The sequence below is a fragment of the Colossoma macropomum genome, unplaced genomic scaffold (genome assembly GCF_904425465.1).
Source record: "Colossoma macropomum unplaced genomic scaffold, Colossoma_macropomum, whole genome shotgun sequence".
NCBI lineage: Eukaryota > Metazoa > Chordata > Actinopteri > Characiformes > Serrasalmidae > Colossoma > Colossoma macropomum.
Window position 1 is genome coordinate 22388370 of NW_023494787.1, and position 27589 is coordinate 22415958.

General features: G+C 38.5%; 1 protein-coding gene across 3 annotated transcripts in view; it reads left to right on the top strand.

The window, feature by feature from the left end:
* Positions 1-27589, top strand: part of LOC118805574 (cytoplasmic dynein 1 intermediate chain 1) — an 81832-nt gene that overhangs the window by 2529 nt on the left and 51714 nt on the right. The window contains exons 4-8 of one of the 3 annotated variants that reach the window (XM_036566460.1): positions 1602-1689; positions 2145-2150; positions 4485-4529; positions 6537-6596; positions 8486-8601. In XM_036566460.1, the coding sequence (XP_036422353.1) occupies positions 1602-1689; positions 2145-2150; positions 4485-4529; positions 6537-6596; positions 8486-8601 (315 nt within the window). The remainder of the gene's footprint in view (positions 1-1601; positions 1690-2144; positions 2151-4484; positions 4530-6536; positions 6597-8485; positions 8602-27589) is intronic. The other 2 variants (XM_036566462.1, XM_036566461.1) reach the window with 2 other exon arrangements.

The window sequence follows — 27589 nt, forward strand, 5'->3', positions numbered from 1 at the left end:
GCCTGGACTTCTGCAGTTTAGCTGTGCTTTGCTTGCTTTTTTAACTTATTTAGTTTGAAGTCAATAGTGGCTCACCGCATTGTTAAGCCTGTCAGTTTCGGAATTTGGATGTTCAGAGTTCATCCGCATAATGGCAGATGGGCTTTTAAGGCATTAGTTAAGAGTTCACCCTGAAACACCACAGACTGGCAATTCTTTTGCTATGGCAAAGGCAAAAATGTGTAGGATTAGGTTTAGTGGCTTGCAGATGTGGTGCTTGTAATTAGGTTAGGCACTACAGCTCTTGGACAGCCATGTGACTCTAGTGCCCCCTGGTGGAAAGATCTTCCTCTAAACTACAAGGGTGCTTGGCAGGCACTCTAAACACGATTTAGCAGTTGACATAAAAGCATAGGTGGTTAGTTTAGTAATGTGTTCTGATTTTTGAAATGTTGACATAGTCCAAGTATATTTTGGGAAGGCTTCTTGTCCAATCAAAGTTGAAAAGTTGTCCAATGATGAATTACAGAGCGTAGTTGAAAATTGGCATCCCTTGAAAAGCAATGATTATTTTTGCTTGAAACCTGGCCATAATATATGCATGGCATGGTATCAAACACATTTGATATTACTTAAGAACTGCTCCGGATCATTTAAATGAGAACTGATGTTTGATGTTAAAGTCGTTTGTAGTTGTTTGGACGCCCCAGTCAAATCACATGTTTTGTTGATTTTGAAGTGAAAATAAGTTAATACATCCTCTACAGAGAACACACGTCTGCACATTTTTATGCACAATTACGGTTTATTTGCTGAATTTTACATATTGGAAAAGAATAAAACATAAAATGTTGCCTGTGCAAAAGATATGACACAATTTATATTTGTTGTTTTGTTTTTTTTCTATTATGTTAAACTCAGCAAATGAACCCCTTAAATGGCCAGGGCCCACCAGCAGGCCTAAAGTTTTATTACACACTTTTACAGGGAGATACACTCGAAAGAGGCCCCGAATATTCTGTAATAACTCTTGATAGGACGAAGCAATCTGAACAAAACAACATGCTCCTCAGTATGTGCTCCTCAGTATATGGAGCTTCGAACAAGCCGGGATGCTACTGCGTCGGAGCGATGAGATAAGCTCCAGAAAGCTGTTGCGACATTTAACCTCCGTTCCGTGTGCATACCCTGTACCCCTTCATGTGTTTGGCAGAAAACAGAGATCACTTCCAGCATCGCATGTAATGCAATCGATTACACATCAGGGTACGTACTGTATTTTTTGGTTCAGATTGCTTCATCCTAACGGGAGTTACAACAGAATATCCAGGGCCTCTTTCAAGTGAATCTCCATTTATAACCTAAGAATAGCTCAGCCAGTTTGCACTGAAGCCCCTGCAGTTACTGAATAATAAGGTTTAGCATGTAATAAGCCTGGGGTTTTAATGGGTTAATAGAAATTGTGCACAATTTGCTGAAAATATTAATTAATATGAATTAATTATACGTTTGTTCCCTAGAGGATGAGTTAGCTTATTTTCTTATTTTTCAATGAAACCTGCACTTTGACCGGGAATATTCAAACCTTTGCATACAACTGTATATTATTTCATGTGTTTTAGTCCCAACGCAAATGTCCCCTTCAAAGTCAATGAGCACGCCGAGTGAGACGGGCAGTCAGGACTCAGTGGATGGTGCCACTGCAGGCAGGTATGTTTCTAAACTCATACAGACATCATGCTGTGTGGAGTTACATCACTAACTAATACATAAATGATGGTTTAATATTACATCTAATGACTCTAAAAGAACATTATCATTATTTGGTTTATCAGTTAATGTTACATTATAAACGACTGAATATTCATGCTAATCCATCATCTAATTTCATGACATTCAGAAAAGTAATTTCATGATATTGTATTAGCCTATGAAAGAGCAGAGTTTTAAGCAGAAATAAGTACACTAGTCAGATACAATGCTACACCCTGACGACATATAGGACGATATAGCCCATAGATATGAAAATGGAAAGATCACATCATCTTAGAAAGCATCCAGGATGCTCTCTGAAAGATTATCAACACAGTTTAAAAAATAATGTTATTCAGACTTTCTTTTAACTGACTCTTTTAACTGTCTGTCTTTCTGAATTGCATCAACAGATATAGGTAAGAACCAGTGTTAATGTTTTTTAATGTGTGTCCAGTAGTTGTTGTTTCTGTGATTCGGATGTTGTATCTCCTCAACTGTCAGTTGACACCTAGAGTTGACCCTGGCAGAGGTGCTCTAATGGGGACATAATCACAAAGGGACAATGAGGCTTCAGAATGTAGAACAACCTGTTTGACTGCAGATGCTGGGCTTTAAACTGCTTAAGCAGAGTATTGATAATAATGCAGAGAGCATCCTGCAGTAGAAAACCAGAGGAAATCTCAGTCATAACAACACGATAGAAGTTAGAAGTCTGTGGTAATTACTTTTGTTTTGCTGTACTATTTACATGCATAACATCATTAATTAAAGTAGTTATCCTACTGTTCAAAAGTTTGGAATCACCTGACATTATGCTCTTTTGTCGTTGTATATATAATAATAACGTGTACAATGTAGATATAAATAAAAAAATAGAGCTATAGAATATTTTAGACATTTTACTCTATATTTCAGTATTGACAAGACATTATTAAATCATAAATAATACAACAATTATTTATTTAGTGTATTATTTTCAAGTTATTGATCTTGATATTTATTCATTTGAAATATGTATCTATAAATGTATAACATATAGCATTCTAGACACATCTAAAATTGTATTTTTTCTTACAGTTTCCTACTAATTATTTGAAGCTTGTGAACAGGACTAGCACATTAGAATAATTTTATACTTTTACTATTCTGTGCAAAAGTCAGAGACCACCCATTCGATTTATTCAATTTTCAGTCAAAACAGCCATTAAGTACAAGTTGTTAATTTTTCAAGAGATATTTCCAAGGAGTTCAAAATGATCAAAACATTAAAAGAAATAATGGAACTCATAACAACTGTGCAAGTCCTGGTAGGTCACCAAAACTGTCCCCATCAGATAAACAGTACATAAAGCATTCATCTTTATGAGAGCGGAGAAAATCAAGCTTCACTCTTACTTCAGACCTGAAAAAGTCCACAGATGTGTCTGTCCATCCTTCCACTGTGAGAACTCAACGCTATGAACCTGAAAAGATGTGTAGCTGTCATGAAGTTGTTATTGAGAAAAAGAAATTTTTCATTAGAGCAGTTAAGCAGTTAAACATCTGAGATGTGGAGTAAAGTTTTAAGGACCAACAGGTCAAGAAGCAGGAAATGCAGCCAACGTCTAAGACTGAACTTTGGAGGTGTGAAAAATATCCCTGCAGATTTCTTTAAAAAACTGAAAGCAAGTCTCCTGAAAAGAATGGCAGCTCTAATAATGGCAAAGAGTGGACACACTAAATACTGAAAGACCTGTTATATTTAGTGTTTGAGGCTTCTGTGTAATTTTCTGTTAAGTATTTGTTTTCTGCTTTCTTCCTGAGGCTAAGACTTCAAGGCCATTTTGACTGGAAATTAAAGTGCTTTTGCATGTATCTGCAGCCAATTGATTCTATATTATTGACAGAATTGATTCCACACTTTTGAACTGTAGTGCATGTAATATATCACATAACGTGATAAATGACATTCTTTCAACAAACCTTCTGCACTCTTAGAGTGAGCAGGAGCTGTGTGGTAAGGTGAGAGCTGATGTTAGGGGGCTGCTTGTACTCTACTCAGCAGACAGGCCTGTAATTAAGCTTGTATAATACAGGCTTGCTGCATAGAGTGACACATGATGGCCATGCTTGGCCCTGTCATCTGTTCTCTGCAGGGGGCATGTTTCCCGCACACTACTACTGTGCTGGAGGACAGGATTTAAAAGCCACTTTAGTGGAAGGCTAAAACCTTCAGAACCGGGGGCCTAAAATGTAATGTTGTGGTGGGCCATGAATGATTAAAGTGTACTGTGAATTTGTGGAGTATAAGTGATGATAGTGAGTATATAAAACTATCACTGTGAATGTAAATGTCATCATGTGGACCAATAATTCTTTTTGGCCATATTTCCCTTATGGTCCACTGTGTTGGCTACTTGGCAGTCCATTATTTATCCTTCTCCAACTTAAGGGTGGACAATATGACAATTGTGATAAATGGCAGAGCAACTTATACATGTTTACAGAAAGCCTTTGAACAGTGACCACCACTGTATAATAATGGCATAAACTGCACAGGAACAAGTTTGGATGTCAGCCCATTTTGCTGTTATATTATTCATTTATTTTTACCAGCTATTTTTTCTATATTTTTTCTTAAATTGTTTATTTTTGCCTCAGAAAATCTAAATATTATGATGCATATCACATATTATAAAAATGTCAAGTATCGTGTTACATTTTTGCCATATTACCCACCCTTAATCCAAATCACTCTCGTCCTCTCTTAGGGCAGGTGGCATTAGTAAGTACAAATCAGACACAGCCAATGAGAGGTATGTATCTGAAGAGCAGAAAATATGAGAATATAAACTAGCTCTGCGTCAGGTTGCTTTTGCTATGCAAACATTGCTGCTCACTGTATCTCAGTGGCAGATGAAAGAAAAGCAGAGCAGTTTAGTGTGTCCCCCAGGGTGACTGCCTGATGCCTGCTGTTACCTCCAGCCTTGACTACAGCGATTCCTCTTGCATGGTTAGACCGGAGCCATTTAGCGTAACGTGAATGACAATCCAGTTTTTTTAAGTGTCATCCTCCTAGTAAAACAGCGTGTCAGTTTGACACTTCCTTTTGACTGTGCTCACTTTTAGTGAAGGAATAATAGGCATGCTCATGACTTGTACTGAAGGTTACTCAAAAGTTTACAAGGTCAACACTACCCTTTCAAAACTTGTCCCTGTATGGTCGGCCACTAGCAGGTGTTGTGTCCAAGTTTGGGCTAAAATGCTTGAAGGACATACAGTCGTATGTAAAAGTTTGAACACTTCCCATCAAACGACATGTTTTGTTGATGTTCTAAGTAAAAATAAGTTAACACATTCTCCACAGGGAACACACTCAATTGTGGCATTTTCTGCACATTTTGATTGCCAAAGTTTTTTTTGTTTTTTTTTTGCTGGGTTTCACGTATTGGAAAAAACAAAACATGAATTATAAAATGTAACTTTTGCACAGGCCATGTATGCGCTTTAAATTCAGCAAGTAAACAGTAATTGTGTATAAAAGTGTACAGAAGTGTGTTCTCTGTAGAGGATGTGTACTTATTTTTGCTTAGAAGATCAACCATACATAATTTGACCGGGGGCACCCAAACTTTTGCTTATGACAGTAGAAGCAGACACCGCTTAATCACAGCGTGGGGTATACACACAGTATTGTGCAGAAATCTTAGGCACCCAATTAAATTGTCTAAAACTATTTATCTCAGCAGTAAGTTTGTTTTTGTCAGTAAAATCACCATATAAAACTAGAATATATACAAATACAAACATAAATACAGTAAAACATAAGAAATGTCTTAGTTCATTCCAGTCATTACATCACTTTCAAATCCATCACAAGAACACACAATGCAGTTTATTGAAGGATTGATTAACCAAACCACACTCTTAAAAAAGGGTTCTTTGAGCTTTTGCTTCCCTAAAGAATCGTGTCTTTGTGAGTGTGAACCCTTAAATGACCGGGGCCCATTGGAAGGCCTCATTAGAGGCATCTCATTTTAGTGTTGAATAAGTTGTTTAATTTAGGGCTGAAAATTAATTGTTTTTATATCAAAATCGCAATTTAAGAGAGTGCAGTTTTCAAATTGCAAAAGCTGCAGTTTTAACACACTGCAGTTAACACAGAGCCTAAGACTTTTGCACATTTTTTTTTTCTTCTGTAGTCATATATGAAACTTTCGCCTTCATATATGTGCACTTTACCTTACCTTCCCATGAGTGCATCTATATACATGCATGTCCATCTTTCAAGAATGATGATGAAAGATGAAAGCCTCTGCATTTTGTCTTTTTTGTCCTTTTATTGTGACTTTTATTTCTGTAATCATATTCATGTAGCAAAACAGAGGACTGTCCATATGACTGTGGATGTACATTCCAGTAATACTGAGCGTTTTTGTTTACTTTAACATTGCAATCATGTTTTCATTTAATGTGTATTATTTACATCATGCTGTCAATACTGTTATATTGTTAAACAGAACTATATGAGCCCCATTTGCTGGAAGTTTCCATAACCCTGCGGTCATTCTCAAAGACCTGAAAACCATCCTGTAGATCCTACATGAATACCATGAATATGTGAACAAACACGCGACTCCTCTCAGCACTGTTGGTGATTCGGACGGTGTTCCTGTGTGGGCTGATGTGACTGTTTCTGTGTCTCACTGTTCTCCTGCATGTGGTCTTGTGTGTGTGTGTGTTTGTGTTGTGTGTTATTGGTGAGGCTAATCATGCATGTTCTCTCCTCCTGGCCTCCTGGCGCCCCCTGCTGCCCCCTCCAGGACCCTGCAGTGGGACACTGACCCCTCTGTTCTGCAGCTGCAGGCTGACTCTGAGCTCGGGTACTTCCTCCCTCCTCTTTCTCTTCCTCTACACCTCTCTCAGCCCATCTGTTTCTCTTTTGTCATGGCCTCTCATTTTGTCTCTGTCTCTCTTTTGCTTGCTCTCTCTCACTTTTGCTCTCTTACTTTCTCCCTCTTTTCTTCTCTCCCTCTCTTTCTCTCTCTTTCTCTCTTTCTTTACATTCTCTTTCTCTTTCTTTACATTCTCTTTCTCTCTCTTTCTCTCTATCTCTCTCTTTCTCTCTCTCACTCTCTCTGTCTCTTTTTCTCCTTGTCTCTCCTGCTCTTCCTTTTACTTTCTCCATTGCTTTTTCTTTCTCTTATTCTTTCTCTCTTTTCTTTCTTTCTGTCTTCTTCTTTCTCTCTCCTTCTCCCTCTGTTCCCCTCACTCTCATTCTTTTTTCTTTTTCTGACTTTGTCACTCTCTTTTTCTTTGTTGCTTTCCCTTCCTTCTGTCTCTCTCTCTCTCTCTTCCTTCTGTCTCTCTCTCTTTCTCTCTCTCTCTCTCTTTCTCTTTTCCGTCACTCACAGTCAGTACTCACTGTGTGTCTTGCCTTTTCCCTGTCTGACCTTTTATTTCTTTTTCTTTGTCTGTCTTTTCCTTGCCCCCCTCCTTCTCATTTTCCTTCTTTTTAAGTTTGTCAGGTTTAAGTGCTTTCAGCTGGTTACTCTCCAGCTGTTTGCCAGGGGCTGTGTATGGCATTGATTGATGTACCCTGCCGGTACAGGTGCAGGGAACACTCAGAGTGCAACACATGAGCACTAGAATTAGAATTACTGTAGTTTTTGTTGGTCTTCTGTTTAAATACGCAGTATTCACTAATCCTAGTCACAGTGCTGCAGGAGTGCAGCCTAAACCTTTTTCATGTTATGTACACTATAATAAGTAATGCATAGAATGAATTGATTCAGATGTGAGCATCATTTCCACATTAATCAAAATGATGACTGTCAGAACAATATCTTGTATATCCAAAAAAGACTGGGAAAAAACATTCTTAACTTTCAATGTGAGTTAAAGCTACACTATGTATGAATTGGGGATTTGGAGACTTCTGTGGTGTAAATTTATAATTGCATACAGTGTGCTAAAGAACATTTTGTGAAGTGGGTTGTGGTTCCGATGACTGTGAGTTGAGTGAGTGTTCAAAGAGAGCTCAGTCAAAACTTGGTGAAGGATGTAAGTGAATTATCTGCTGTTGTCATAATGTCTTCATCAGTGTGATGATGATTTTGAATTTGAAACCTAAACATCGAGCCATACCTTCTTTTTGAGCCTGTGTGTGTGACATTAATACATAAAGATGTATGATGTGGTCAAAACTCCCACTTCAATCCGACCCAAAAACTCTTCACAGGGCGAATTGCAGCAGCGCACACGTCTTATGTTAGCATCCTTTTCATTGGACTCAGTAATGCTACTTTTTTCAGTTTTAGTAAAAAATATCTTACATAGTACAACTTTAATTTAACAAGATTATATTCTAAGTCTTTTTGGGTCATTTCTGTTGGTCCATTCGTCATGGAATTTAGTAGACAGTGTAAATTGTAGCTGGCATTTTGAAATGTTGAAAAAGAAGTTTTGTATTAACTTTGATGACATAATACATCAGTTCAATGTTGACTTTCAGGTTACTTACTGTTTGCAGTACTTATGTTAATATGATGATATTTATTAATGTGGAAATGATCAAGTAAATTCAAGCTGTCACTTTTTATGGTAGGTGAAACTGATTGTGTTATTGTATTTGTTTGCAAAGAAATTGCTGAACATTTCATCAGCATTTCCTTTTAAATGAGAGTTTAGGACAGGATCAGGTGTTTCGAATGGACTCCACAATCTGTTGTTGTGTGTATACATGTGTGTGTGTGTTTTATTTGTATTCCAGACGCAGGATGCACAGGCTGGGGGCATCTAAGATAACCCAGGTGGATTTTTTGCCCAGAGAGGTGGTCTCTTACTCTAAAGAGACACAGACTCCTCTAGCAGCTCATCAGTCTGAAGGTACAGTTTTATTTATTTCTATGCTCTTCATACATGGACACTGTAGCCTAAAGCTGTTATTATTGCTTCTGGTCGTGTGGATTATTACTGGTTTTATTTTGCTTCTTAACTGATGTAATCAACTATTGATGTGAAAATGTGTTAGTAGCTCTTGTTTCTAAGCTAGAGTAAACCAGAGAGTAACTTTTATATCTGTGTTTGATTGAACATATGTATAAAGACTTCATGGTAAAACAACTTTGTGCGGCTCTTGAAATTAAAAGTGTCTGCTGAGGGAAGCGCTTTTGATTTTCATTGCTGTCAGGTGGGTTGTCATTTTGGCTGTCTGGTTTCATTGAGGAGCTCAAACCTGGTCAGATTAAGATTCATTTGACCAGCAGTGGCCTCCATTTCCTGAGAGGAAAGCCAGGGGAATGCCTCTTTGAAAAGAGATGCCTGCCCATCAGTGGCTCTGCCTGCAGTACAGAACAGTGAGGGCATTGAGACGGCCGTTAAGTGGATGCAGGCTGGGGTAATTCAAGATGGCTTCTATCATCAGGACATCACCTGGAATTGTGTCTGCATCTCATGGGGAGGGTCACCGCTTTTACTTTCACGTTTCTGCAGAGAGCGTCTCGTGTGCTGTGTATCAGTTAAGGCCCTCGTACTTATGATGTAACTAGACAAATGTTTTTGGGTTTGATATGAATTTTGATTCTGAGGTCAAAATTTGATTTGATTTTTGATATTTTATAGTTTACAAATGTCTTGAATCTACAAAGCTCTAGTTATATACAGTCTTAGCAAAAAGGGTTCTATATAGTACCAAAAAAGGTTCTTTGACTAAACAGCAGAGCCCTTTTTGGGGCTATACTGGATTATTTTTAAAAAGGTTTGTTAAAGAACAACAGGTTTTTCATCATACAGAAGAATCATTCAACCATGCAAAGAGCAATTTATGCATTAAAATGGTTCTTTGAATTGTTACAGTTGTAGATATAAGCATTTCCTTTATATAAGAACCCTTGAAGAACTACTTTTTTTAAGAGTGTAGTACACAGTTTGGTTTTGAGTAGATAAATAAAAGTGCCTGACGTGCAGCCTCCTCATAAAATAAGCCCTAAAAACCACAAATGGCCTTAGAATTCATACATAACAGAAAAAAGGACCAGCCAGACGTCAAATGAGAGGCCCTCAGACGAGACTGAGGGGTGTGTTATATACAGTTGTTACACAGTTTATCACTGAAAGCCCTGACATTATTTGGGTGTAAATAATGACGTTTTAATGACTTAATTTTTCACAATTAGTTGGTATCACTTAATCCAGGCATGTTGTTTGTACTGTCTGGTTAAAAATTGAAGTGTACTTACTTTTTTGTAAGAAGAACTTATTCAAGCAATAAGAGAGTATGGAGCAGAATTCCTAGGGAGTTAGATGATTTGTTTATTCGCCTTTTTTCCTTTTCTCCTTGGTGTTTTCGCATAAACAACACTTTCACATTTTAGATGTAGGTTAAATATAAGTTTACAAGTTTTAGTTGTAACCGAGAATGTGTTTTGTCTTTGCTTAGTAATCAGAATCATGCCAACTCAGTAGTCTTTTGTAAGGCCGGCAAAAGAGCATTTAAGAGTGAACTCTTTTTCACTGAGTTTTCTTCTGCATAAAAACCTGATTATTTATATAGTGTAAATGTTTTGAAAGGTAAATATATAACGTAGTAATTACTTGGACTTAAAAACTCAAGTTGGTGTGATATAGTTTGTTGCGCTTTTGTCTGTTAAACTTAAAATCTTTCATGTATTCAACTCCATGTATAATTTCAATCAACTAAAAAAAACAAAACTTAATTCATTTGAGGCATCAGATTTTCTCAAATGGTTTAACTTAAAACATATCAAGGTTTACAGTTGTTATACGTTTATTATACAGTTATATTTAGAAACACTTTTCATAATTTATGCATTGTTTTTTTTTTTAAATCTAGTTTCTAGGGATGCACCAATCAGGAATTTTTATGGCTGATTCTGATTTCTTTAGAGCCAAATTTGCAGATTTGTAAATAAAGAATTGAAAAATAAATTTGAAATGAAAATTTGTTGCCTATTTATATAACATTAATCAAATAAAATGCTGCATCAAAAATAAGAGGCAACTGGCTGTTTAGCACAATGAGTTACGTGTAGTTATGCTGTGTCCCGTTGGCATTTTGTTAAATTATGTTATGTTGATTTTCTACGTGAAAATAAGTTGACACAAATTTTCAACATAATGGAAAAATACAACATATCGTCACTGTCCAATGAAAAACAAGTATCTCCAAAATATTAACTTTGCAGTAGAAGGCAAAAACACTCTTACTTTTCAATGTAAGTCAATATAAAGAGATTTTGTTCCAAGTGATTTTAAAGCATTTCTATTGGTCCATTGATCATGAAATTTTTACACAATGTAAAGGACAGCTGATGAGTTGAAACGATGTAGAAAACTAAAAATCAACAAAAATGGAGATATGTGGTTTTCATTGGACAGCGATGATATAAAATGTGCCATTTGCACAGGCCGTTTTGTTTTTTTTTCCCAGTGTTAAATTCAGCAAATCAACAGCAATTGTTCACTAAAATGTGCAGACATGTGCTCCCTGTAGAGGATGTGGTAACTTATTCTCACTTAGAAACTCAACAAAACATGTCATTTGACCAGGGGTGCCCAGACCTCTGCATAAAACTGTACACTTACATTGAGATCTCCAGCTGCTTTTCATAACTTTAAAGCACTACTCTTAAAGAGTTCTTTCTTTAAGAGTAATTGTGGCTGATTAGCATTATGGTTGCTCTGCTGAAGGCTAAGAGGTGCTGTAATTAGTGTGTAGTGTTGTTATGAACTGCATATTTAGTGTGATTATTCACTGATAGGGCACAGTAACACCAACAGTAGTGCTAGTTGTCACAGTGTACTGAGAGGTAATACTGTGGATTTTCAGTAATATGCTTCGTCATGCAGTGAATTAGCACAAATTCTATGTGTACCCCTGTTTAAAGTAGACTTTACTGTATTTTTAGCAGATCTCATTATTTAAATCGTGACACACTCAGTACTGCTGGTATGATATGCTAGTATGATGTGATCCGAATAGTAAGCGCTAAAATAGTGTCAAGCGCTCTATAAAAGAGGACCACTTGTGTTCATAAAGCTTGACTGATTTATGAAATGTAAAATTGCCTAGTCAAAACCACTTTGGCCTGTAGGTAAAGTATAATGGAGGATTATTCAGCCTTATTAGTGTAGGTGTGGTTTGCACTGCAGAAACCCAGGCCTGATATCTTCATTGTCCATCACAATATAGCAGTTAGCATTTAGATATCAATTTCCACAAGTCTGCTCTAATCTGCTCTTCTGCTGGTTAAACGTTTGCTCGATTTATGCGTCTGAAGCCAATCATATTTAAAGCATCATATTTCAATTACATGTTCAAATTTATGACCTTGTTAAAATGAAGCACACACAGCGCTCAGCTAATTTGATTGCATCCTCCAGGCTCGGGAGCCAGGCCTGGTATAAAACACAGATGGTTTGAAAAAAGTGCCCTAAACATCTCCATATGGGTGGTACCCCTTAACAAGCACTGGCTTGTTGGCACTAGAGTGTTGGAGTGTTTTGCATAACATTGTCAGGAGACATAATGCAAAGCAAGGTTTCCTTCTGTAAAGGTTTAATCTGTAAGCAATGCACTGCGAGTGGGAGTTTTATGAAATGCATCCTCCTGCAGTAGACCTGATTCCCCCTTTTCTCTCTCTCCCCTCTGACTCGTCTCTTCTTTTTTTCCATCCTGCCTTTTGCACCAGAAGCCCCGCCATCTTCTCATGGCTCCTTGATCCCTGCGTTGGCAACAGCTGCTTGCCATGTGATTGGAGACTTCCTGTCATTATAATTGATGTGTTTTTATTCTTCCCACTTCCTTGAAGCCTGATCAGAATTAAAATTGCTGGCGGAATTTCCTGTCAAGGCGGGTCATTTATTCAGCAAGTGCAACCGCTGACAAGCCTTTGATTGGCCGTTGCCCTTAGCGATACTCGCGATCACTGCAGTTTGTTTGTTTTTTCCTCCTATCTGCTTTGGTCCAGATGCTAGAGCTAAGTATCACAGCTGGCTAGAGCGACAGCACTGTCTGTCTGACCCTGCCCCACAGACACGTCCAGAAAAGAGAGAGAGAGAGAGAGAGAGAGAGAGAGAGAGAGAATGAGAGAGAGAGAGTGAGAAAAGAGGAGAGTTCAGGAGAAGAGAGGAAGAGAGAAGAAGTGAGAGATAGAGGGAGAGAAAGGAAGAGGGAAGGAAAGGAAGCGTGAAAGAGAAAAAGAAAGTGAGAGATAGAGAGAAAGTGAAAAAAGAAAATGTGAAAGACAGAGACAGGGAGCAGGAGATACAGACAAAATGTATGTATGTGTGGGAGAGAGAGAGAGAGAGAGAGAGAGAGAGAGAGAGAGGGACGAGAGAGAGAGAGAAAGAGAGAGAGAGAAAGAGAGAGAGGGATAATTGAATGTATCACTTCTCCACCTGCTACATTCAGCACTGTGTTTGTTCAGTCTGTTCCAGAAGTCCCCTTCTCTGATTGGTGAACCCAAACAGAGCTGTATGTTTTGGCCTACAATTCTTCCTTCTCTCTCTCTCTCTCTCTCTCTCTCTCTCTCTCTCTCTCTCTCTCTCTCTCTGGGCTCATTCCAGGGAGAGCCAGGTGCTAGCGTGCTCTGAGACATTGAAGGCTCTCACGCTCATTAAGTGCAGTAATATCTAAAGTGACTCTCGTGCTAAACAGTGGTCACCTTCCGCCAGTTATGCCTTTACTTGCCGCGCTCATTTGTACATGTTTGAACATTTCCCCAGGGCAGTGTTGGAGATTAGCCAAGTTGCAGGCTGTTGGGATCTTTTTCTCAGCAGCCTTTCACTTTTAAGGTTTTTTATTTATTTATTTATTTATTTCCAAATATGGACATACATAGTTTGAAGCTTGTTCCAGTCTGCCTAGTTTAAACACAACATATTTTGAGAATGGATTCTGTTGAGGAGAGGCCAAATTGTGTTCAGGATGTTTCTCATTTATCTGTTTTATTGATATGTATGTATGCTGACAGTGGTCTCAATATAATATTGTATATAAATCCTCCTTCGTTGCAGTTTGATTGCTATTTCTGTTATTTCACCCCTCAAACTGCAGAGGGCAAATTTGTGGGTTCACATGCAGTTCCTCACTCTCAGAAACATTAGCTTTATTTGTCTGTGCATCCTTGTTTTTGTGGGCTTATCACTGTCTTATTTTAGCAAATATCATTATTCCATCAGTCCTTTTGGGCAAATGTGGAATCAAAGTATCTCCCATCCTGTCATCCAGCCTTCCATAGTAGTTTCCAGGGATGCACCGATCAGGAATTTTTATGGATGATTCCTATTTTTTTAGAGCCAAATGTGCCAATTTTTTGGACATTTTTTATTTTATTATTTTTTTTACATTTGTAATTTGCCTGAAGCTCACACTGTGTGGGTCAAATGAACATATGAAACGCACATTTCTGGTACTTTGTTAGTAGCAAATGCTGCAGTATAAATAACATTATTATTTATTATAGCTCTTTTGTGGGCTAAAGTGGCATTTTAAATTTGTGAATATTAAAATAAAAATTGAAAATACATTTTAAATGAAAATTTTTCAAATCAATCAAATAAAATGCTGCATCTAAAGTACAAGGCAACTGGCTGTTTAGCACAGTGAGTTATGTTGTGAAGTATGTTACACATGAAAATAAGTTAACACAAATTTTGCACATTTTAGCGTAGAGTTTAACATAATGGAAAAAATACAACATAAAATATAAAGTGTACCATAACTTTTGCACAGACCATTTTCTTTTTCCCTAATGTTCAGTTCAGCAAATAAACAGCAATTGTACACTAAAATGTGCAGACATTTGCTCCCTGTAGAGGATGTGGTAACTTATTTTCACTTAGAAAATCAAGAGAACATGTTACTTGACCAGGGGCGCCTAAACTTTTACATACAACTGTACTCTTACATTCAGATCTCCAGCTGCTTCTCATAACTTTAAAGCACTACTCTTAAAGAGTTCTTTCTTAAAGGGTAATTGTGGCTGATTAGCTTTAGCATTATGGTAGCTCTGCTGAAGGCTAAGAGGTGCTGTAATTAGCTACATGTGTAGTGTTGTTGTTAACGGCATATTTAGTGTGATTATTCACAGTAACACTAACAGTAGTGCTAGTGTACTGAGATGTAATACTGTGGATTTTCAATAATATGCTTCATCATGCAGTGAATTAGCATAAATTCTCTGTGTACCCCTGTTTTTGTTAGAGTTTACTGTATTTTTATCTCATTATTTCATCAGGCCTGCTGGGAAAATGCGGAATCAGAGCATCACCCATTGGCCTTCCTGTGCCCTCAGGGTCGCATGCTTGCCTTTAGAGTTCAGACTGACCGGGTTCAAGAGCATGGCTGCATTTCCGTACTGTGTCCTCTCTGTTTTATGTTCTAATGGAGATTTCTAGTCTGAAGGAACATAACCCAGCTGTGGGTTTGATTGGAGCAGAGGACTAAACGCAGCTTTAATTTTGCTTATGTCTTATTGGCAGCTGCCATACTAGCCTGTGTTCATGACCTATGTGTGATCCTTTATGTTCACTGTGCTCAGCTGCAAGGATCTAACAAGAGCAGGTTTTATATGCTCTCGGGACTGTTTAGTTAACCCTCACTAAACTCTCAGTTCAGCAGAATTCATGTGGAAGTTTGCGCTGGGTCATTGGCAGTCTATGAAGAGTGTAGATTTTTACTAATAATAGATCGTATGATTAATCGGGTTTAGTTGTGAAGGCCCAGCTTCTGCATAACGACAAAAGGAATCCTGAAAGTGGCTCATTTATGGTTTAAAACTTAATTTCATGCATTGCAGACAAGCATAATCAAGACTGTTGTTTAACAAGCATGGAGTGCGACCACTGTCGCTATGAGTCTGTGGTCTCGGGGTTATGACCCATCTGAACTTTTGACTCCTTGAGAAAGCCCATTCTCTTAAGCTATGGGTGTTGTCTTACATCACTCTGTGTGACTCCGTTTAGCAGATTTAATGCAATGATCTTTTCATTTCCGCTCCATCTTTGCTGTAATGAATATGAGTAGTGTGAGTTTGTGTCTAGGTTCATGTCCGATGGTTGGTCAGAGATCACTCTCTCCTTAGTGTGCATTGTCCACTCTCAATGAGATTAGCCACCAGTCACTGGCCGACATAAACATGGCTCCAGTGCTTACTGGGCAATATAATTAGTATGAAAGAGCAGGCTTGTCGTTCCTGAGAGCTGCTGGGAGTGGGTGACATTGAAGAGAGAGACATTGCTAATCCAGTGGACAGTGCATCAGGAGGTCCTGGCAGAGTCAGCTTCCCAGACGTCCACATATTTTTCCACTAAAACATCGGAGATCATCGGTGTAACATTTCAGACTGTCTCAGATTTGAGGAAATAGCCCAGCTAAATTTGGCATCTTTCAAAGGAGAGAGAATTAAGATGTAACATTCAATATGACGTGTGTCATCAGAGCACAGGCTGGAGTGAGGACATCCGATCTATTTAACGTCCATTGCATTGTGAGGAAAGAACTGTAACGGCCAGCATGTACACTTCTAGAACCAATATGTCAAAAACAAGGCCGGCAGGTGACATCAGACCCGAGACGCAATCTTATCCGGCCCACAACAGTATTTTAATTTTCTCTTGATATTAACCCGTTTCACAATGCGCTGCACTACAGCCCCCAGCATGCACTGCAACATAATGTGCACTCTGACTTTCCTACCCCAACAACAATCTATGGTACAGCGGTTACACCTCAGTTCTACACAATTCTACACAAGTCCACACCAGTTGCATCACTAAACACTTGCTGCATTTCAGCTGCAGCTCAACTAGTATAAACATCTAATGTCAGCTCAGCAGCTCAGAAACTGATCCCAAGCATTAATGAACTTGCAGCAAAGAACGGATTCCAGTTGTCTAGTTCAAGCAAATAGGTAGGTTTAAAAGACTGAGCCACTGGGGACATTTCAATTTTTAATATTTCAAGTACTCATGTAATATTTCAAAGGTCTACTACAAGTGCCTATATTTCTATATAATCTCAACAGATTTGTTGGATTTTTTAATATGGTCCCTTTAGTGGTTGAGTTTGACACTCCTGTTCTAGAAGAAGGGGAAGTTTTTAATCTTAAGACTTATTATTCAGTAATTGCTATATAGTACGTGAAAACTACTGTGAAATTAATATGTAAATTATGTAGATTTGAGAGTGAAGAACTGAAGTGCTACATGCACATAAAATTAAAGACTACTAAGTCATTCTTGGTAGGGATGCACCAATATGTCAGTTGTGAGCCGGCACAGATATGTTATTTTTACTGTATGTACAGTACTGTACAAAAGTCAGAGAATAACATTCATTTACCTAGTCTCCAGCCAAAAATGCCCTTTAAGTACAAGTCACTAATTTTTCAGGACATATTTCTGAGGAGATTAGATATAAGATAATCTACTTGCAAAAAAAGGAAAGACAAAGAACAATAAGTGAAAGGAAAAAGAGCATTTTTAGAACACAGAAACTGGACATCTGAGATGTGGAGTAAAGTCTTCTGGTTTGAGGAGTGTAATTTGTAAGTGGGATTAGTTCATGGGGAACAGAACATGCGACCAACTTCTAAGACTGAACTTTGGAGGTGTGAGAAATATTCCTGCAGATATCTTTGAAACAAATGATAGCAAGTCTCTTGAAGGAATGGAAGCTGTAGTAAAAGAGTGGACACACTAAATACTGAAAAAAATTGATATTTAGTTGTTCAGGCTTTTGTGTAATTTTCTGTTAAATATGTTTTCTTCTTTTCTCTTGAAGCTGAAAAATGAATAACTTCTACTGAATGGTCGTTTTGACCGGAAATTAAATAGTTCTTCATACTCACATCTTATTTACAAAAATGTCTCTTAAAGGAACCATTTATCAAGAGGTTCACAGGGAACCGCTAGTGGTCCAAATGGTTGAAGGACCTTTTTGGCACCTTTATAGTTAAGGCCCCTAGGTTTAAGAGGCTAAATCTCCACATAGCTTTTGTGCAGCCGTGTTTCTTGACATTAAGTCTCACTATAGACAGTGTGTGGCCAAAGCCAGTGGAGCTTGGAGTTGTGGGTAGAGCAGAACGCTGACATGGCGTTAGCAGCCTCTCCCTCTGATTTTCATCAGGAGACAAGTATCAGTTACAGTTGTAAAAATAAAAAAAATTAAAAAAAAAGAGCTGTTTCAGGTGAGTGAGGGTCCTGTGTGCCCAGATGGGTCGGGCCTCAGGAAGGCTGGCATTGGGTCAGAGCAGTGCGGCCCGCTGGCTGGGTCCAGGATGCAGAAATCGGTCTCGCTCAGCCGAGCTTTGCGAACCCCTTAATGGGCCGCAGTGGAAACATGGCCGAGGAGCTGCTGTTCTTAGTGCAGGGGGATGCTGAGGGGCCGACGTGATATTGTAGCGGTAATTACTGTTAGTGAACCGCAAATGGCTCTCAGTCATACAGTTTTGCACTTAGACTTACCCGCCCTGGAATCCGCCACAAATAAGGTTAGAGGTTCACGCGGTCAAGGAAGCTGTTTCTTTCTTTGTTTCTTTCTGTATGTGTGTGTGTGTATGTGTGTATGTGTGTATGTGTGTATGTGTGTGCATGTGTGGCTGAGTGTGTGTGGCTTCTCTCTGGCATATTTCTGGACCATTAGCTACGAGGTCTCCACTGAGAGCGGGTGGTGATTCACTGACATTTTTTTTTTAAATGTTCTTCTGTTTTAAACTTGTGGTGGACCTTAAATGTTTTGTAATTACCAGAAAGCTGAGTTGTAAGTAACAGCTAATCTGTAAGGCATTACTGGACATTGACCGAAAGCGCTTCATGGCTCATAATAAAGCAGTTAAGAAACAAAATAGTAAACTACGAAAATGGCAACTCCCAACACGTTGATTCAATTAATAAATTGAGTTTTTGGTCTGTGTGTGACCACAAATTATTTAGAACGTTTAATGATAATGTACAGTGACATGAATAACTTTAATTGCTTTCAGAAGAATGACCAACATCATTAAATCATTACAGATTTTTCTGATAATTCTTATTTTAAATGGTACGAACATTGCATGAAATGCAAAATGTATGACCTCCCACACACTAGCACTTGAAAATGTACCAGCAAAGCGTCATTGTCAGAAAACCATGTAATTCCTCTTTTTTTAATATTTATTTTCGCTGTCCGTTACCTTGGGTGAACATTTATCACAAATAGCCCAATAGAAATTTTGAAAAGCAGATCTTTCAGGTTTTTATTTATTGTTATTATTATTTTATCTGTTATAATAACAGATAAAGCTAGGTCAAAGTCATCTTTTCCTTCTCCTATAAATTCACTGTTTCAGAGATATGGATTTTTCTTTAAAGAGCGCTAGCATTAAGAGTGGGCGATATGACGATGTTTTGTCATTAAAGTGATAAATTACAACATGATAAGCTATTCTAAACCTGCCTTAGTATCATCCGTATTTGTAGAACGCTGACCAATTGCATGCTTCATAAGAGTTTAGAAATGCTAGCTTATTATGCCATTATGTAATACATTTCTTGTAGTTATAGTATAGTTATAGTTGGGCAGTGTGTCAGTATTTATCATTATCATGATAAATTGCTTCAAAATACTTCAAAAACACTTCCCAACTGCATGTTTAATTACTAATAGGGCATAATTATTTAATTTAATTGGATTTAGTGCTGCAAAGTAATGTTGAATACAAATCATTGGATTCTTAATTTTGCTAGTATTTTTTAAATGTGGCTCTACTTTGTCTGCTCCAACTTATCAGAAGAAATAAATATCATGTCATATCATGTATTGTGAAAACTTCGTGAAGTATTGTGATGTTACATTTTTGCCATATTTCCCAGCTCTAGTTGTAGTTATAGTGTATTTATAGTATGGTTTTTAGTTTGTTTTTGTTTTGTTTGTTTTTACTGTTTTGCTGGTGCATTTTGAATGTAACTTATCAAACCTCACGAAAATAAAATGTTGTGAGATGTTGAAATTTCACAGTTTTACATTCTTTGCAATATTGCCCACGCCTAGCTAAAATTCAAGTACAGTGACCACTGTTTGTCTGTACCATTGACAAAACAAACAAACAAACAAACAAACATCTACACATTTCTGTTAGGCTGGCAGCTCAGAGCCAGGTGTTGCAGGATGGACCTGGTAAGACTGACAGGTATCTGAGGGCCCTAAAGGACCCCATATGGCTGTCATGTATGTTGCCTGTATGCCCCATAGGCAGCAGAAGCAGCAGCAGTGCGCTGGCTCTGGCTCTTAGTTTGGGAGTGCAGCTGAGCTGTGCGCTCAGGTCACATATGGAAGCGCTTGGTGCTGCCGTGTTGTTTCAGCTCTCTCATGCGAAAGAAAAGCCGTGGGTGTCAGCGTTCACAAAGCTAAAGGTTAGCGCCAAAATTTCCCTGCTCACGCTCGCACCATGGAGCCTGTTCCTTTCCCCTGTCTGAGGCTGGAGGAAGAGTCGTTTTGGATTTAGATACTGTTACATTTATTCTTTTTGATCCACGTTGTCGGAATTAATTGGTCACATTGGATCCTCCTTTTACCCCTGTGCTCTTTACTGTAAACTGTTAGAGTGTGAATTTCATCGCCATCATCCTGCTCCAGTTTCATGCTGAAAGAGGCCCCGGCCCCAAATAGTTCGGATCCAAGCAGGATGCCAGTCAAACCCAGGAGGAAAAAAAAATCTGATATCAGACGAAATGATGTGTTTCGCAGTAGGTGGAGCATGCCAATTGGGACCCAGATGATTGCAATTTTCCCTCTCATACCACCACATAATAAGATACATGAAACTGTTTTCTGCCAGAAAGTGGCTGCTGTCCATGGAGCCACTGTAATAATATTTGCCATCTGATGTGAGTTGAAAATCAAATGGAATACATTTACGTTCCTGCGTATAGTTACTCTTCTTACGTGTGCTGCGTTGAACTTTTTTGTTCCCATGTTCCTCCCAACCCCTTGGTTTGATGCCGAGTTGAGGCCTGGGTGGTCTGAGCTTTCGGCCCCTGATGGCCACTGCTTTTTTTTACTCCTTTTTCTCTGCTTTTAGCCTTGACCCTGTGGGCCTGCACGTCTGTAGTGGATTTTCGTTCAGTTAGATCTGCGAGCAAAAATAAGACAGTATATTCCCAGAAGTGTTTCAGTTTCAGATTCCTCAGAAATTCCTAATATCGCGCTTATGTCCTTGGACGGAAGGAAAATTGCAAAATTGCACTGGATACTGTAACACAGAAACAGATTGTTTTGACCCTACCACCAGTAACACATGTTGCTAGCTGAATGGAATACACATATCTCCATGCTGTTTCTATACAGTACCATGCACGACCATCAGGGAGCACTCTTAGCACATGACAGATTTTGCATTCTCTCCTAGTCTCTAAGCTGGTGTTACAAGATGTCAGTGGTGTATTTAAGAGATTTCTTTGTTTCAATTTATTCGTACATTTGAAATGCAAAACTGCAAAATACAGTACTGTGCAAAAAACAGAGACCATTATTCAGTTTCCAGACTAAACGGCCATGATGTGCTTGTTGTTCATTTTTAGTACGTATTTCAGGGGAGATTAGATGTAAGTCCACATACATAAGGAAGGGGGATGTGAATATTTTTTCAAAGTTTTCAGAACTGGAGTTCAAATTTTTTTTGAAAGATAAAGACAAAATGGAACACCCTTAACAACTGTGCCAACAAAAAATACCTGATAGACCACCAAAACTGTCCCCATTGGATAAACAGTACTTGAAGCTTCTGTGATTCTGTCCATCCTTCCACTATGACAAAACAACTTAATGCTATGAGTCTAAAAGGATGTGTTGCTATCAAGAAGCCCTTACTGAAAAAAGGAAAAAGAAAAAAAAATGAAAAAATCCAAAAAAAGCCCAAAAGAGTCCAGACCTCACTATCACTGAATGTGTTTGGGATTATTTGGATCATGAGAAGCAGAAAATGCAACCAACTTCTAAGACTGAACTTTGGAGATGTGGAAAAACATTTCCCCCAAAAACTCTCCCAAAAAAGAATGGAAGCTGTAAGTAAGGCAACACACTAAATACTGAAACTTTGATATTATATGTAGTTGTTGAGTTTTCTTTATAATTTTCTGTTAAATATGTCCTCTACATTTTTTGCGACACTGACAAATGAAGTTGCTGTTCATTGACTGGCCGTTTTGCCTGGAAATTAAATAAATGAAGGGTGGTCTCTGCCTTTTGCACAGTACTGTATGTCAGACTTGTGTGAACTGCAAGAAAACTTGTTTTAAATTGACGAATGAAAATGTTTATTTTCACTGTGGACCTGTCATGTAGACCTGATGAATTTCTCTTTCATTTTAAAGCCCTAATCAAAACATAGCTTCCACCAGACAAATTTCTTACGCTGTTCTGTTTGAGATATCACCGCTTTGTACGTTTACGAAAACTCTTAAAAGTAGAACACTTAAGGGAGAGTGTCCTTTCTTTTGAGACTTGGTGAAAAGTGAGTTTAGCTCATTGCCCTGCTTCAGTGGCTCATTTTGACAGGCTAGTGTTTGGAAAGTTTGAAGTCATGAGGTTTAATCATGCTCTGCGGCCGGCCTGTGCATGGCGTGGCATGATGGCTCTCTTAAAGATGTGGTTCTGGGAGCACGCCAGCTTCACTGGCACCACGGTTGCGGGCCACAGACCCATTGCATAATGTAGGTTCATTACCAGCTCGGAGCCTCGGTAGGTCAGAGTAGAAGGCTGTGCAATAGTAGAAACTCTGCAGAGCTAATTGTTTTAATCTGAGTTTGTATTTACTGTCAAGGTGATGTATTCAGTGTTTTTTCAAACAGTTTCTGTAACTGTTCAATGGTTGGATTTTGGTATCAGAAGAGTGATTGCGCTGAGGTGTTCAGTTACCTTGACTTGATTAATCACAGCTAAGAAGAAAAAAGAGGCCTTATAGATGAAATTGAAGATTAGGTTAGGTTTTTTAGAAAGAAAAAATGGAGATAGTGAAATAGACAGGAAATAAAACCCTAAATTAATAAAAATACATTGTGATGGTTCTTAAACCACTACCAGTGAAGATAAAGAGAAATGACTGAGAAAATGTAAAATACTGAAAAATACTCTTAGCCTGAGGACATTCATCATCCACAATGCTATTGTATTTGCTTTAGAGCGACAGTGAAGTTCATTGTTATAGCGGTGCAGGTCCAAATTGCAGTGCTGTTGCATGAGTTAAGCACAAAAGTCACTGTATTGCATTATTAGCAAAATGAGCTGAAGTCACATTTGAGTTACTATAACACTTAGTACCTGCACACATATATATATCATTCAATACTGGGACAGTTCATTACTTTAAGTTTTCTTGTACAAAATAAGGTTTATTTAATGGAATCATACAAAGATATCATACAAGTATGTTTATATAAAACTAAAAATCCCCAAAACCATAAGATTATTTTTTTCACGTGTGCGTGAATTGTCCACATAGATCGAAATAACAAGACTCATGTATTGAAATAATGCCGTTTAATGCCAAGCTTTGACTGTTCATGTTATGTTTTTTCCTGTCTTACGTGTTGCCTGAAATATTCCGTCTAAATCTGACAAGGCCTTAAGTCCCTCAATCTGGAGCATTTCCTGCAAGGGTTAGCGGAGGTTCTGAGCAGTTATCTGTGTTCAAAGCGGCCCGCTTGTTTATCTCTGCCGCTCTGAATATTTCCAGACCCCAGAAAAGCTGCCTGTGTCTCTGAGGGAGAGGCCGCTCCGTACTGTGTGGCCTTCAGCCAGCAGATAAAGGTTTGATAGCGCTCCTATAAAAGACACAGCAGGATCGATCTGAGCAGCTCGTCATAATGATGACAAATGAGGATGAGGAGGCAGAAGGGAACTGGGAGGCCGAGCCCAAAGCTGATCCATCCCTTCCAGTAAATAGTCAAAGCTTTGTGTTCCACCATGCCAAACTTCTAAAGAGCCTCAGATTGGCTTCCAAAAAGTGGGGCAGAGAGATAAGGAGTGTAGTGATTTATATGTGTGGTTTGATGGGATATTCATTTGTTTTTTAGTAGAGTCACAAATTCACTGTTCGTCTGTGATTCATTCATATTTTCTTTCTGTTCTGTAAGCAATTGTTATGGGTTTATTGAGCTTATTTGGAAAATATAAGATAGGACAACAGGATTTTGTTTACTACTGTATCTGAGACAGATTACTGTTATCACTAAATGAGTGTTTATGGAATAATTTTAGCATTCATTTAATATTTTATAAATCTTTACACTCATTATTTCCTCACTCTCTTACTATATAACTCACTTTTTATTTCCATTACTTAGTAGGGTGGACAGTACTGATCTGATACCATATGTCGGTATTGTGCCAACATCAACAGAAAATATTGCATTGGATATCGGAGGGAAAAAAGGAATAAATCTGATCCAGTCCTTTACCAAATCTATCCTGAAGTACGATACATTTACACTGTGTGATGTGATGTGATGTTAGCTATGAATTTGCTTCTGTGTTAGTAGTGTTTGAGTTGTTTGAGCATGACAGCTTACGTTCAGCTTATGTGAAATGCTTCAATAAAAATAGAAGTTTTTAAAGAAAAAAATATTTCATGTGTATCAGTATCAGCTAGGTGTAAACTGTTCATGATTTTTATGAGAGATTCTGATTTCTTTACAGCCAGATTGGCTGATTTTATTAGCTTTTTTTTTAAATCTGAGGGCCAATGTGATCCACTTACTTAAAGTACTTTTTATTTGCCAAATTTGCAATATAAACAACTGCCTCATTATTTCAGTCATAAAATTGCAACACAGACCTGCCAAGATCAAAACAATAAATTGGCTGTTTGGCAATTTCGTGGTTTGAGCAAAAATCTGCTGATTCTGATCTTGGCCATTCCTGACTGTGCATCGGCTGATAAGGTTTCAGTATCGGTATCGGTATTGGAAAGTGATATTGTGCCATCTCTAGGCTTAATGTCATAAATTATGTCACAGAACTGCAAAAAAGATTTAGATCAATTATAGACCACCTGTAAACAACAGCAAAAACCAGTGTGTAGTAACTGCACAAACTACATTGTATTAAGTAGCTGATTAGATGGCAGCCTGTATGTATTTGTTTGATTTGTTTGATATGATTTGTATGATTTTCCTCCCCGTTCTTAAATAGTTCTGTTGTGTAAAAAAAAACAGTATACTCATAGTTTTTCATAGCCTTTTTTCCAAAACTAATATTTCACCAGTGAAACATTAGGGTCTTTAGCATTGTCCTTTTTAACCCTTTTTTAAATCTCACCCCAGATTAGTTGGGTCATGTGCTTGTCCATGTTGGGCATTGTACAAAATATTACTATGTGTGCTACAGTGTTTTCTATCAATGTATAAAAGAGGCATCATGCTGCCTTTATTGCTGGATACACTGTGATGTGCACCCATACAGAGCAAGAACTTATTATTGATTGGTTTAACCAGTGGACAGCAGTGTGAAGTATATTCCTATGAACGTGATCAAAAAGGTAGCTTGTGAAAATAGAACTATGAGTTTTTGCCTTTGTTAGATCATGTTATGTGCATATCAAATAAACAGTGACAGGACTGAGATATTAACAGTGAAGAGTAGATTATAGGGCAGTAATGGCTGTCTATTGTGAAAATATCTTCAAATACTGAGGTGTTATCTCGCCCACCCTTAATAGTTACAAAATATTTGATAGTAGTAACTGAATAATAACGTTTCGATGTTGTTAGTGGGTGGTAGAAATTGCGTGCCTAATCTGACACTTGTTTGCAGTCAGAGTGGACGGTGGCTGGTGGACATGAGAGGGGGCTCACAGTGCTCTTAGCCCGGGACTGCCACACAGCTGCAGGAGGCCTGAGGGGAAGAGTGGCTGAGAGTCAATTAAAGGCTGGCCTCCTCCTGGCTCTGAGTCCTGACTCCTCTCGCTCTCTCTGCTCTGCTGTATGCGTTTGATGAGCACAGACCCCAGAGAGGAAGCATATTCTCCCCCCACAGCTTGTCTTCATTTGATTTTAGAAGAAAGTCTAACACTGCAACATAGAATGAGTGAGAGAGCTTTTGTTGTCTAGAACTGAATGAGTCACGGCACACGGACTGCAGCCCAGTCATCAGCCTGCCTAGCAGGAAGAGCAGTGCTTGTATGAATGGATAAACTATGGATTCTTTAATAATGTCATTTGAGTCTATGGTTATCGTTTGTAAGCCCTGGCGAAAGATCGCACAGACTCTATGACAGCGTTCTGTTCATGTGCTGTTTTAAACATGCTGTGTCCACAGAGTGAGCTAGTGTCCTTTACCCCAAAGGCATCAAACTACATCAAGTAGTAGTAGAGTTGCCTGTGTGTTTCCTGATACTGCATGACATACTGTGATCTATAAAAATGGAGAAAAGTACAAAAACTTAGGCTTAGGCTTCAGTATGGATGCTACTACTTTTTTTAGCTATATGCAGGCTTAAAGATTTCTGGCAACTAAAAATATGTATGTAATTTTTATTTAATAAAATAGTAATGCTCATTGTATCTCTGCAAGTGTTGCAGTGCTAGTTTTGTTTGAAAACAAAGGTGTTAAAATTTTCAAAGACCCAATATAAAGTTGTCCAGTTTGATTTTTCTCCGTAGTATCTAGGTACAGTTAAATGAGCTCTCCCATTGGTTAGGCCTTCAGGAGCTGGACAGAAGACCTTAAGCATTAGATTAACTAGCAACATTAATAAGGTATGACAGTGGAGTCAACCAGTCACATTTTGATTTACAGTGGGTGGGACCGGTTTTGTGAGAAAAACATCACTATAGGCCTTCTGGAACGCTGTGTACAAAACCACATGCCAGCAGCAGCTTTATGCCAGGGCTCTTTAATGAAGGAGATTAGGTAAAATATATGTCTGTTACAAGCTTCAAAGCTACAGTGGAATATCTTTAACAAGCTTTAAATGGCCTTGCTTAAAAGCTTAAAATGACCAAAACATTTTCATATACAGCAGCATTAAGCTTAGTGCTAACATATTATGAGAAATCCCTTAGGAGGGCTAGGAGAAATTAGCATTATCATATGGGTATTTAGACATTTTGGCATTTATGGTCTGAACTGAAGGCCTGGCTCTAATAATCATACTTCACTACTGGCTATATGATGTACTTTTGTTCATTTTTATAGACAGCAGTATGTCTTACGGAACCAGAAACCCCAAGTCGATTTGACATTTTGACTCCATGCAGTTTAATGCAAGTGTAATAATTTAGGCATTTAGTTCACTCGCTGCAAATTAGGTATAACACGAACATCCATAACTTGTTAGCTACATGAGCCTCATAGCTCCAGTGCTAAAAAGCAGCAACACACACATGTCTTGGCTGATCGACAAGATATGGTATAAGAGGGAAATGAACTGTCGCTTTAAAGCATTTAGCCTATTTAGATGCAGCTCAGGTGTTGATGAGGTCCTGTATCAGTTTGGAAACTCAAACTGACTGGCTTGATGGGCTGTAAAGGGCTCGACAATGTTTGTGTCAAGCATGGGGTGGCGTGCCAGCGCCACATTAGAGACCTCTTTCATGTCCGCATCTCTGCTGCCTCCTCCTCTGCTCTCAGCCTCTGTTGTGGTCTGCAGGCTGCTCGACACCCAACTTCTGAGGCGCGAATTGTGTGTGCATGTCTGTGTTGCCTCACAAAACAGAGGCATACAGTATGTGTGCATGTGCATTCATATGGTGGATAGCCGGGGTCTCTGCTCTCTTTTGCCATCTCTCACGCCCCCACACGGAAATACCCCTCGGCCCCATTTTTATTTGTATTGACGGGGCCTGGTGAGGAACACCAGCACCCCCCTCC